The sequence below is a fragment of the Entelurus aequoreus genome, linkage group LG10 (genome assembly GCF_033978785.1).
Source record: "Entelurus aequoreus isolate RoL-2023_Sb linkage group LG10, RoL_Eaeq_v1.1, whole genome shotgun sequence".
NCBI classification, from domain to species: domain Eukaryota; kingdom Metazoa; phylum Chordata; class Actinopteri; order Syngnathiformes; family Syngnathidae; genus Entelurus; species Entelurus aequoreus.
The window spans coordinates 80,825,826-80,838,354 of NC_084740.1; the positions used below are offsets into that span (position 1 = coordinate 80,825,826).

The window sequence follows — 12,529 nt, forward strand, 5'->3', positions numbered from 1 at the left end:
CTGAGTAAGAAGCTACTTAACCAACAGGGAGCAATACGCAAAGCGAACACACGTCTACAGCTCTAAATACAGTATGTCTTGCGGAGTACCCCAGAGATCAATACTGGGACCAAAATGGTTTAATTTCTATATAAACAACGTATGTAAAGTCACAAAGGACTTAAAGTTACGATTATTTGCAGTTTATACGACCACATTTTGTTCACGCCCGCACGCACGCACGCACGCACGCACGCACGCACGCACGCACGCACGCACGCACGCACGCGCGCGCGCACGCGCACGCGCACGCGCACACACACACACACACACACACACACACACACACACACACACACACACACACACACACACACACACACACACACACACACACACACACACACACACACACTATTGTATTTGTTACCTTCTCGAGACCGCCAAAAAATGCCTCCCTCTTTAGTACCACCCTATTTACCACATTAATAATATATACATACAATGCAAATATAAAAAAGCTAGTTGTGAAAAATGAGTTGGAATTTCACAAGAAAAAGGCCACAATTTCACAATAAAAAGTCGTAGTTTTCCTCAACACAGGTCAAAATTTCACAAGAAAAACTGCACATTTGTGCAATATTATGATAAAAGCTGGAATTTTACTCAATAACAGTCGCAATTTCACAAGAAAAGCTTAAAATGTTGGCAATTTTATGAAGAGTCGTAATTTTACTCGACACAAGTCACAATTTCATGAGAAAACCTTAAAATTTTGGCAATATTATAATAATAATCTGAATTTTACTTGGCAAAACGATGACAAAAGTCATAATTTTATTAAAAAATGTTCACTAATTAACAAGAACAACAAAAACATTGGCAATACTGTGATAAAAGTCAGAATGTTATATGACAAATGTCACCATTTTGCATTAAAAACTAATAATTTTACATAAAGTAATAATTTTACGAGAAAATGTTGCAATATTACAGAAATAGAAAGAATATGAAAAATGGTTGCCAATTTTATAAGAAAAATGTCAACACATTGTGAGAAAAAGATTGCTTTTAGTTAATTGATTTATTTTAGATTTTTTTTAATAATTGTTTTTTAATCTTCATTATTTACTTTGTTATTTCAGTATGTCTCTATATACATATTTATTTTATTTTTTTAAATTAATTTTAACCAAAGGGGGTGCATTTCAATTTTTTACACACACTTGTTATTACATATGTTGGCCAGAGGGGAAGCACTTCAAATTTTTACACACACTTATTTCATATGTTGACCAGAGGGGGAGCACTTTTAAAACCGACATATAGTCAATTTGAAAAATCCCTCCTTTTTGGGACTACCCTAATTTTGACAGATTTCACCACCAGGGGTGCAAATGAGACATTCTCTATTAGATGCAATGGTTTTCCATATTGGGACCATGATTTCGGTCCTAACTTCTTCACCGGTCCTCATATGGAAGCTATTTTTCAAATCGAATCATTGAGATCATTACTAGGGCTGCAACTAACAACTAATTTGATAATCGATTAATCCGTCGATTAATCGATTAATAATCGGATAAAAGAGACAAACTACATTTTTATCCTTTCCAGTATTTTATTGAAAAAAACCAGCATACTGGCACCTTACTTATTTTGATTATTGTTTCTCAGCTGTTTGTTAATGTTGCAGTTTATAAAAAAAAATATATATATATACAAAAATAAAAATAAGTAGCCTCTGCGAATGCGCATAGCATAGATCCAACGAATCGATGACTAAATTAATCGCCAACTATTTTTATAATCGTTTTTAATCGATTAGTAATCATCATCACAAACAGATAAAGTGATCCACAAATAAAACAATAACTTGCTACCTAAGAATGTACAACAATTCTTCTCAACGAAATAGAAGAAATATAATCTTAGAGTAACATTTAATCTAAAACTTTGGTATGCACGTACAACACTTCAAACTTTTTAGTATATCAGTATGTAGAATTAGATTATGAAATGGATTAAGCAAAGAAGTCAAGCAATATTCTACTACTATGATCCAGTTTAAGAAACTGTTTAAACTCAAAGTGTCGTAAGTACAATGAAGACGAATCCTAATAAAACTTGTTGAAAAATGAGATCATTTTTATAAATCTCTTTGTGCTAATCACAACTTATTTACTAATGACAACTCTGATTATTTCTTTGTTCATTGAATTTGTTTGTGCTCCAATTTGAGTACAGAAAGTGAACAAGTGTGTTAGACATTACAATGAAATTGAAAAAGGGTTGAAAGGGATGAAACAACTTCATACAGCATCTGTGGTCCCCCCAAAAGAGCTGAGGGCATCACAAGCACAGACTCATAAAGAGAATTACATCTATTAAATCAAGTGTGCGCCCTCACGGTCCTTCCACCAGTATTAAAAAGAAAAAAGAAAAAGTGCTGTATCACCAATGAAAGTCCAAACATTTGTCTGGTTGACAAATACACTATATTGCGCCGCCATCCTAACAGCAAAAATTGACAAACACCTACCTTATTGGTTTAAATGCAGGTCACCTCTGAGGTATCTTTACCTGTAGCCATTGGTGGTTTTATACATCTTATATTAGATGGCGACAGTACGTTTCAATTTTCAATATGACACTTGTCACTAGGGATGTCCGATAATGGCTTTTTGCCGATATCCGATATTATCCAACTCTTTAATTACCGATATCAACCGATACCGATATATACAGTCGTGGAATTAACACATTATTATGCCTAATTTGGACAATCAGGTGTAGTGAAGATAAGGTCATTTTTTAAAAAAATTAATAAAATAAGATAAATAAATTAAAAACATTTTCTTGAATAAAAAAGAAAGTAAAACAATATAAAAACAGTTACATAGACACTAGTAATTAATGAAAATGAGTAAAATGAACTGTTAAAGGTTAGTACTATTAGTGGACCAGCAGCACGCACAATCATGTGTGCTTACGGACTGTATCCCTTGCATATCCTTGTTTTATCCAGTGCTTTCATGCTATTATTTCTATTTTTATCTATGTTTCTGTTTTATCTAGTGTTTATCTAGTGCAGGGGTCGGCAACCCGCGGCTCTTCTTTAGCGCCGCCCTAGTGGCTCTCTGGAGCTTTTTCATAAATGTATGAAAAATTGGAAAAAGATGAGGGGAAAAAAAAAAAAATTTTGTTTTAATATGGTTTCTGTGGGAGGACAAACATGACACAAACCTCCCTAATTGTTATAAAGCACACTGTTTATATTAAACATGCTTCACTGATTCGAGTATTTGGCGAGCGCCGTTTTGTCCTGCTAATTTTGGCGGTCCTTGAACTCACCTAGTTTGTTTACATGTATAACTTTCTCCGACTTTCTAGGACGTGTTTTATGACCCTTTTTTTTCCGTCTCATTTTGTCCACCAAACTTTTAACGTTGTGCATGAATGCACAAAGGTGAGTTTTGTTGATGTTATTGACTTGTGTGGAGTGCTAATCAGACATATTTGGTCACTGCATGACTGCAAGCTAATCGATGCTAACATGCTATTTAGGCTATCTATATGTACATATTGCTACATTATGCCTCATTTGTAGGTATATTTGAGGTAATTTAGTTTCCTTTAAGTTATCTTAATTCAATTTATATCTCATGACACACTATCTGTATGTAATATGGCTTTTAACTTTTTGCGGCTCCAGACAGATTTTTTTTTTTAATTTTTGGTCCAAAATGACTCAACATTTTGGGTTGCCGACCCCTGATCTAGTGTGTGTCATGATTTTATTTCTATTTTTTTATTATTATTATACACTACCGTTCAAAAGTTTGGGGTCACATTGAAATGTCCTTATTTTTGAAGGAAAAGCACTGTACTTTTCAATGAAGATAACTTTAAACTAGTCTTATCTTTAAAGAAATACACTCTATACATTGCTAATGTGGTAAATGACTATTCTGGCTGCAAATGTCTGGTTTTTGGTGCAATATCTACATAGGTGTATAGAGGCCCATTTCCAGAAACTATCACTCCAGTGTTCTAATGGTACAATGTGTTTGCTCATTGGCTCAGAAGGCTAATTGATGATTAGAAAACCCTTGTACAATCATGTTCACACACCTGAAAACAGTTCAGCTCGTTACAGAAGCTACAAAACTGACCTTCCGTTGAGCAGATTGAGTTTCTGGAGCATCACATTTGTGGGGTCAATTAAACGCTCAAAATGGCCAGAAAAAGAGAACTTTCATATGAAACTCGACAGTCTATTTTTGTTCTTAGAAATGAAGGCTATTCCACTAAATTGTTTGGGTGACCCCAAACTTTTGAACGGTAGTGTATATTCTTACTTTCTATTTTTATTGTTATACTTTGTAGCACTTTGAGATTTTAACAAATATAAAGTGCGTTACAAATGCAATTCATTATTATTATTATTATTAGACTGTATTGTTATATATTGATATATAATGTAGGAAGCAGAATATTAATAACAGAAAGAAACAACCCTTTTGTGTGAATGAGTGTAAATGGGGGAGGGAGGTTTTTTGGGTTGGTGCACTAATTGTAAGTGTATCTTGTGTTTTTTATGTTGATTTAATAAAAATTAAAAAAAATTAAAAATGAAAAAAACGATACCGATAATTTCCGATATTACATTTTAAAGCATATTATGGGACATCTCTACTTGTCACTCTTTATCTTTACCTGCGTTGTAGCTGTGGACGTTGTGCTGCTCCTGGACCCCCACATCTGCTGGAACTGCACTCTGATTTCAGCAAAGGTCTCGATGATGACGGCGATGAAGACATTCTGAAAGAGAGATACGAGTGTGAACCAGCGTTCATTGAGACAAAAGCAAATAAAACTTCATTTTCCAAGCTGCATCCTAATCGATGGCAAGCCTTACTCTTTGGCACAGATGCCAAATAAGCCATTGATGTTAAAACCAAAAGTGGCATTTAGTGATCTTTGATCATCATTGAATTGAATTGAATTGAATTATATTTATATAGCGCTTTTCTCTAGTGACTCAAAGCGCTTTACATAGTGAAAACCCAATATCTAAGTTACATTTAAACCAGTGTGGGTGGCACTGAGAGCAGGTGGGTAAAGTGTCTTGCCCAAGGACACAACGGCAGTGACTAGGATGGCGGAAGCGGGAATCGAACCTGCAACCCTCAGGTTGATGGCACGGCCGCTCTACCAACCGAGCTATACCGCCATTTCGAGGGAAGCAGAGCAATGGAGATCATAAAAAAAATATAAGGGAACACAAAGCTCTAACCTTCACGAGCCACGCCAAGAAGAAAATGAGAGTTATAAAATAGAAGTAGGAACGCCAGCGAGGGAAACTGTCAATGGCTCTGTACATGAGGAACACCCAACCTTCCTGAGAGGCTGCTTCATATACAGTAAAGATGCTTGTCCCTATGAAAAAACAAGAGAAACAGTGTTAGCATCGGTCCAGGACTCACGTATAATTCACATGCCACGACTGGATATGACGTCTACCCAGCTCATTGAAGCCGCTGTAACCGAGCTCCTGTCTGCTGAGGCCCAGTTCTTCCAGGTCCACGCACTTGAAGCCCAAGGGACACTGGTAGCCCTCGCCATCGGGGGAGCAGTGGGTGTCGGGGATGGCCAGGCTGTTCCATGTCACATTGCTGAACAAATGAACAAACAACTGCAGCTGTTGTACACCCACATAACATACTCATGCATTCTGATATGCAAGTACAGGATAGAATTCATTTATCCTTTTATCAACCGCAGCTACCCCAGTGGCAGCAGCACTTGTGCAGCCCCAGGCCATGACATTACCCTCACCGTCTTTCACTGTAAGCGAGACACAGTCCTGGTCGTACCCAGCCATTGCCCATGGTTGGGTGGGATAGACACCATTTTACCCGTGACCCAAATGAGGACACACGGTAAATAAAATGCAGGGTTTCCCACACATTGATTTATTTGTGGCGGCCCGCCACGAAAGAATTACGTCCGCCACAAATAAAATAAAAAAATAAATACATTTAAAAAAAAAAAATTTTTAAATTACAAAAAAAATAAATAAATAAATAAATAAATAAATTACAAAAAAAAAAAAAAAAAAAAAAAAAATTTTTTGTCTTCTCAGGCAAATCTTATAGTTGATGTAGATGCCCATATCGGCTGTTCAGATTTACTTTACAAAAGAGAAGTGTAGGATACTTCTCTTGTTGCCTTATTTGTATTTGACTTTATTAAATGTATTTCTATTAGAAACACAACATGTGTATATAACAAAGGGTGCAAAGCCTGCAGGCAGTAGGAAACACCTGGTTAAGTGTAGGGAGTAAAACTGATGGCAGTCTAAAGTTCAAGATTTTTGGAGCTCTTTGTTCAGTGGATCAGATGTTTGATGAAACTCTGTGTCTGTCTACCACCACTACTGTTTTCTGTTTATTTGTTACTGACTGTGGCAGGACACCTCTGCCTCTGTTTCACTTTATGTTGCTGGTAAATAACATGGTTGTAGTAGTAGGCTAAAGTTGAATTATTTAGTATGCACTAATTAAAGGGGCAGAGCTTTAACAGACATTTTAGCTTTTATATTTTATAAGATATATTTTTTGTAAGAACCACAATTAATAAATACATTTCAGTGAATAACTTATTGTTCAAATCTGTATATAAATATGTACATAAAGAGTTGTAATTATATTGTAAAATGGATGGATGGATGGATGGACGTTTAAAACAAAACTGTTATTATTAATTAGTAAGTATATATTTTTTGAGCCTTCTTAGAGAAAATCAAATCATTGTAGTAAATTATGCAAAATACTCGATGATGTCATGTGACCACGCCCCCACCGCCACAGGTATCTTGGCAGTTTATGGGAAACACTGAAATGGGTAAATGTTTGGATACCCACAGAGGTGTTTCCAAGATAGGCACTGAAAAAATGTAATACCTTCAAAAATGGCTGCCCAGACATTCATTCAACGTATCCATTGAAGAAATCAGAGATCAAAAAGCGGATCACATTTTGCACCCCATCAGAAAGACGTCACAGTTAAACTAGATGAGGCTAATTAAACATGTTGTGACAATAATAAGCAGTGTGTCCTATCAAAGAAACTGAGCTTTCTTGATGGCAAAACAGGAGACAGATGAATTCCCAATGAAGACATCAGAAATAATTATGGTAATAACAGTCCTGTGAGTCAGACGAAAAACAAGCACAGTCGCGTGATGAGGAATGATTCATGTGATTTGATGAAACCAGAACTGTGTTGTTACAGATTTGCATAATTGGACGTAGAGCATGTTTGTCACTGCTGTATACCTTAGCTGACAGTAACAACATTTGTGTTTGCTTATGCTTCAAATAAGAGATGTTTATACAATTAGTGGGGTTTCCTTAAATAGTGGCACTGGGGGTGGAGCTTGATTGACATGCTGACGTTTTTTATTGATCAATCAACGGTTGTTACTTCCGCCTTGCAATAAGAAATGTTCTCCTGTACTTTTGTATTGATTCATGAACACTTTATAATAGTGATTTATTTATATTTTCACATGGTGCCTCATTCCGCAGAGTGACATCATGATAACAAATGTGGTTGCGTCCGAAGATCTAGTTCAACAGAGCCACACAATTCCAGGTGTCCTTGACGGAAGGAGGAAAGGGGAAGAGATGTCGGGAGCATCTCACTGCAACATCCTCACTGGGGGAGTTATCAACAGCAACCTTGCCAAGGCCGGTGAGAAGGAGCCGAAATATAGGTAAGGATTGTTTTGGTTAGGGCGAGCAGATGCATTTTAAAGGCCTACTGAAATGAAATTATTTTATTTAAACGGGGATAGCAGATCCATTCTATGTGTCGTACTTGATCATTTTGTGATATTGCCATATTTTTGCTGAAAGGATTTAGTATAGAACGACGACGATAAAGTTCGCAACTTTTGGTCGCTGATAAAAAAAAAGCCTTGCCCCTACCGGAAGTAGCGTGACGTAGTCAGTTGTTCACTTCCTCATATTTTCCTATTGTTTTCAACGCAGCTAGAGCGATTCGGACCGAGAAAGCGACCATCACCCCATTAATTTGAGCGAGGATGAAAGATTTGTGGATGAGGAACGTTAGAGTGACGGACTAGAATGCAGTGCAGGACATATCTTTTTTCGCTCTGACCGTAACTTAGGTACAAGCTGGCTCATTGGATTCCACACTCTCTCCTTTTTCTATTGTGGATCACGGATTTGTATTTTAAACCACCTCGGATACTATATCCTCTTGAAAATGAGTCGAAAACGCGAAATGGACATTCACAGTGACTTTTATCTCCACAACAATACATCGGCGAAGCTCTTTAGCTACTGAGCTAACGTGATAGCATCTGGCTCAAATGCAGATAGAAACAAAATAAATAAATCCCTGACTGGAAGGATAGACAGAAGATCAACAATACTATTAAACCATGGACATGTAACTACACGGTTAATAATTCTCAGCCTGGCAAAGCTTAACAATGCTGTTGCTAACGACGCTGAAGCTAACTTAGCAACCGGACCTCACAGAGCTATGATAAAAACATTAGCGCTCCACCTACGCCAGCCAGCCCTCATCTGCTCATCAACACCCGTGCTCACCTGCGTTCCAGCGATCGACGGCGCGACGAATGACTTCACCCGATCACAGATGCGGTTGGCGGCTAGCATCGGTTGGTGGCTAGCATCGGCTAGCGCGTCTGCTATCCAAGTAAGTCCTCCTTGTGTTGCTACAGCCAGCCGCTAATACACCGATCCCACCTACAACTTTCTTCTTTGCAATCTCCATTGTTCATTAAACAAATTGCAAAAGATTCACCAACACAGATGTCCAGAATACTGTGGAATTATGAAATGAAAACAGAGCTTTTTGTATTGGCCTCAATGGGGGAGCCATACCTCTGTTCTACTGGCTACGTCACGCGCATACGTCATATCCAAAGGAGTTTTTCAACCGGAAGTTTAGCGGGAAATTTAAAATTGCACTTTATAAGTTAACCCGGCCTTATTGGCATGTGTTGCAATGTTAAGATTTCATCATTGATATATAAACTATTAGACTGCGTGGTCGGTAGTAGTGGGTTTCAGTAGGCCTTTAATAGATTGTCTACTCAATTGTCCATTCCAGTCCTCTTATTAATTTTGCCTTGCAGAGTGGAAAGCTTCTCCGAGATGTTATCTTGTTTTCGATTTAGTTAAAAATGAGTCTGAGTTCCTACAGCCCTGTCTATCCCATCAATCATTATCTGGTGCAGCTTTTGGGTACTTTAAATGGCAGTCTTCATCTTCCGAATTTGTCGATACACCAGAGCAATGCACAATCCAAACTGAATAGGTGTCGATGACCTCGACGGAAATAATCGCCAGGCACACGACCCTCCACTTCCCCCAAGAGTCCATTGTGTATTCAGCAACAAACATTTAGTCAGGACAGACAGGTTCCTACCAACCAGAGTTTCTCGTTGAGAAGATCTTGCCAATTTTGTTGAAAGGCCAATTGTTCAATTCCATTGTTTAGATTTTGGAGAGCAGTGCAAAAAGAGGCTCATAAAACTTAAGACAAGACATGATGAGACAAAAACACAAGAGCAGGGAAGATAAGGGAGAGCAAAGGGAAGCGTCCGCCTTCATTGAGAGCCAGAGAGAAGTCTTACATTTTTGTTTTTCTTTTGACAGCTTAGTTTGTCTATAAAAAAGGGTTTTATAACACCTCTGGCTTTGTGTGCTTCCAGGGGACTCTACAAATTAAGAAAAACTGAAGTGCTGTTCAAAAAAAAAAAGAGGATTTTAAGATGTTTACGTTTCGAATCACACATTTTCGTTGTGGCTTGTGCAGCCCTTTGAGACACTTGCGATTAAGGGCTATATAAATAAACTTTGACTGATTGATTTTATTGTGTAATTTCTTGGGCACATTTTTATTGTGTATAGTTTTGTTTTTTATTTTTATTTTTAACATACTTGACTGCCTCACTGCCACCTATTTGCTGCTGATTGCTTACATTTTGAACTGTTTGTCTCTTTGCGCTGTGGGTGGGAGCTCCCCACCCATCTCGTTATTGCTGTGCACTGAGACAATAAAGGCTATTCTTCTATTATTATTCTTCTGTTGTGCTGCTATGATATTATGCTATTTGTTAGAGGTGTCCCAATACAACTTTTTCACTACCTATACAAGACTGATGTTGGAGTCTGTAGTATTGGCCAATAACGATATTGTTCCAATTCGATACCAGTACAAATCATACATACTTTTATCATTTTGTGGTGTGGAATGTTAGAAAAGGCTTCATAAGTGAAATTAATTTTTAAAAAATTAGCAGCAGGTCAGCAGCAGGAAGCATGAAGTGCTCTAAAACTTGCTGGTAGACTGCTGCGTTGACCCTGGATCTCAGGAAACAGAGTGGACCGACACCAGCAGATGACATGGCACCCCAAACCATCACTGATGGTGGAAACTTTACACTAGACTTCAGGCAACGTGGATCCTGTGCCTCTCCTGTCTTCCTCCAGACTCTGGGACCTCGATTTCCAAAGGAAATGCAAAATTTGCTTTCGTCAGAAAACATGACTTTGGACCACTCAGCAGCAATCCAGCTCTTTTTTCCAGGGTCAACGCAGCCGTCTACCAGCAAGTTTTAGAGCACTTCATGCTTCCTGCTGCTGACCTGCTCTATGGAGATGGAGATTTCAAGTTCCAACAGGACTTGGCGCCTGCACACAGCGCAAAATCTACCCGTGCCTGGTTTACGGACCATGGTATGTCTGTTCTAAATTGGCCCGCCAACTCCCCTGACCTTAGCCCCATAGAAAATCTGTGGGGTATTGTGAAAAGGAAGATGCAGAATGCCAGACCCAAAAACGCAGAAGAGTTGAAGGCCACTATCAGAGCAACCTGGGCTCTCATAACACCTGAGCAGTGCCAGAAACTCATGGACTCCATGCCACGCCGCATTAACGCAGTAATTGAGGCAAAAGGAGCTCCAACCAAGTATTGAGTATTGTACATGCTCATATTTTTCATTTTCATACTTTTCAGTTGGCCAACATTTCTAAAAATCCCTTTTTTGTATTAGCCTTAAGTAATATTCTAATTTTGTGACACACGGAATTTTGGATTTTCATTTGTTGCCACTTCAAATCATCAAAATTAAATGAAATAAACATTTGAATGCATCAGTCTGTGTGCAATGAATAAATATAATGTACAAGTTACACCTTTTGAATGCAATTACTGAAATAAATCAAGTTTTTCAAAATATTCTAATTTACTGGCTTTTACCTGTATATTGATGCATGCTTGGTTATGGTTTAAAGTCATATCCAACAATTGCGACAACGACTTTTAACTGTCAACTGAGTTTATGATTTCCACTGGTGGTGTGCATCCGGATTTTTTTAACGCAAAAAATGTGCCTTGGCTCAAAAAAGGTTGAAAAACACTGTTTTAGACTACAATATTGTTCCTTTGAGAACACTTATGACATATGTCTAGGTTGAGTGATATTGTGTGCTCAGCTGTTGTGTAGCTGCTAATAGCCTGCAGATGACCATGTTAACATTTTGTAAATCATGTCACTAATGTACAAGACAAGACCAAACTTGACTGCTTATTGGAGGACATTTAGATGTGAACTGGGTGTCCAGCTTTGTAAGTAAAAGTGCTGAAGGACTGCTTGTATCGGAGCACTTTTGTCTGAGATTGTAGATAGAAGCAATCCGATAATGTTTTTCTTTGCTGAAATCAGACCAATATTCAATATCAAAATCCGATCGAAACACGGAAACAACCCATGTGTTGGTCACACCTTTCTGTTTCCCTTTTTGTCAATAATCTCTAAGCATCCGTGTGATGGCAGAAACGTGTACTTATTGTTTCCTTTATTTCATTATTTGTTCTTGTTCTGTATCACTGTATTCTGTGTAGGAGTTCAACATTTGGCGAAAATATTGACAAGAATTTGTATTTCCTGTCTATATTGTCAGGTATGTTATCTTAAATTCCTTGTGGTATTGTATGGAATGCCTTTTTGTCCATGATCTCTATGCTAGAGAGGCTCGAAATTTGGAAAATTTATTGACAAGAATTTGTATTTCCTGTTCATCATCGTCATCATCATTTCTTTTTATTCCTTTCATGAAAATGCATATATACAAGCCATATACAGTTGACACTTTCATTGTTTTTTGTTTCTTATACATTTCCATGATCAGAAAAGAGCAGATGGAAGAATACTATTCTTATATGTAGGGATGATACTCGAAACCGATTTTCCCGGTTGTTCGATAAGAAAAGAACCGAGTCCTCGGACTCGAATCCCTCTTTGAGAACCGGTACCCGTTATCGAGACCACTATAGTAAAGAAAAAGAGTTGGTTATTTATTCGAATCCCTGGGAACGAATCCTGTCCCGACAAGAAATGCCCCGAGGGACATCACAAGAAATGACGTGACGTAGCTCAGTCATTAGGCGCAGATAGGGAAAGCAGGAAAAAAATGGACCG

General features: G+C 37.8%; 1 protein-coding gene across 5 annotated transcripts in view; it reads right to left on the reverse strand.

Moving 5' to 3' along the window:
- nalcn (sodium leak channel, non-selective) overlaps positions 1 to 12,529 on the reverse strand; it is a 453,873-nt gene that overhangs the window by 411,009 nt on the left and 30,335 nt on the right. For all 5 annotated transcript variants that reach the window (XM_062061820.1, XM_062061819.1, XM_062061821.1 and 2 more), the window contains 3 exons: positions 5,506 to 5,657; positions 5,279 to 5,421; positions 4,699 to 4,803 (listed from right to left, as the gene is read on the reverse strand). In XM_062061820.1, the coding sequence (XP_061917804.1) occupies positions 4,699 to 4,803; positions 5,279 to 5,421; positions 5,506 to 5,657 (400 nt within the window). The remainder of the gene's footprint in view (positions 1 to 4,698; positions 4,804 to 5,278; positions 5,422 to 5,505; positions 5,658 to 12,529) is intronic.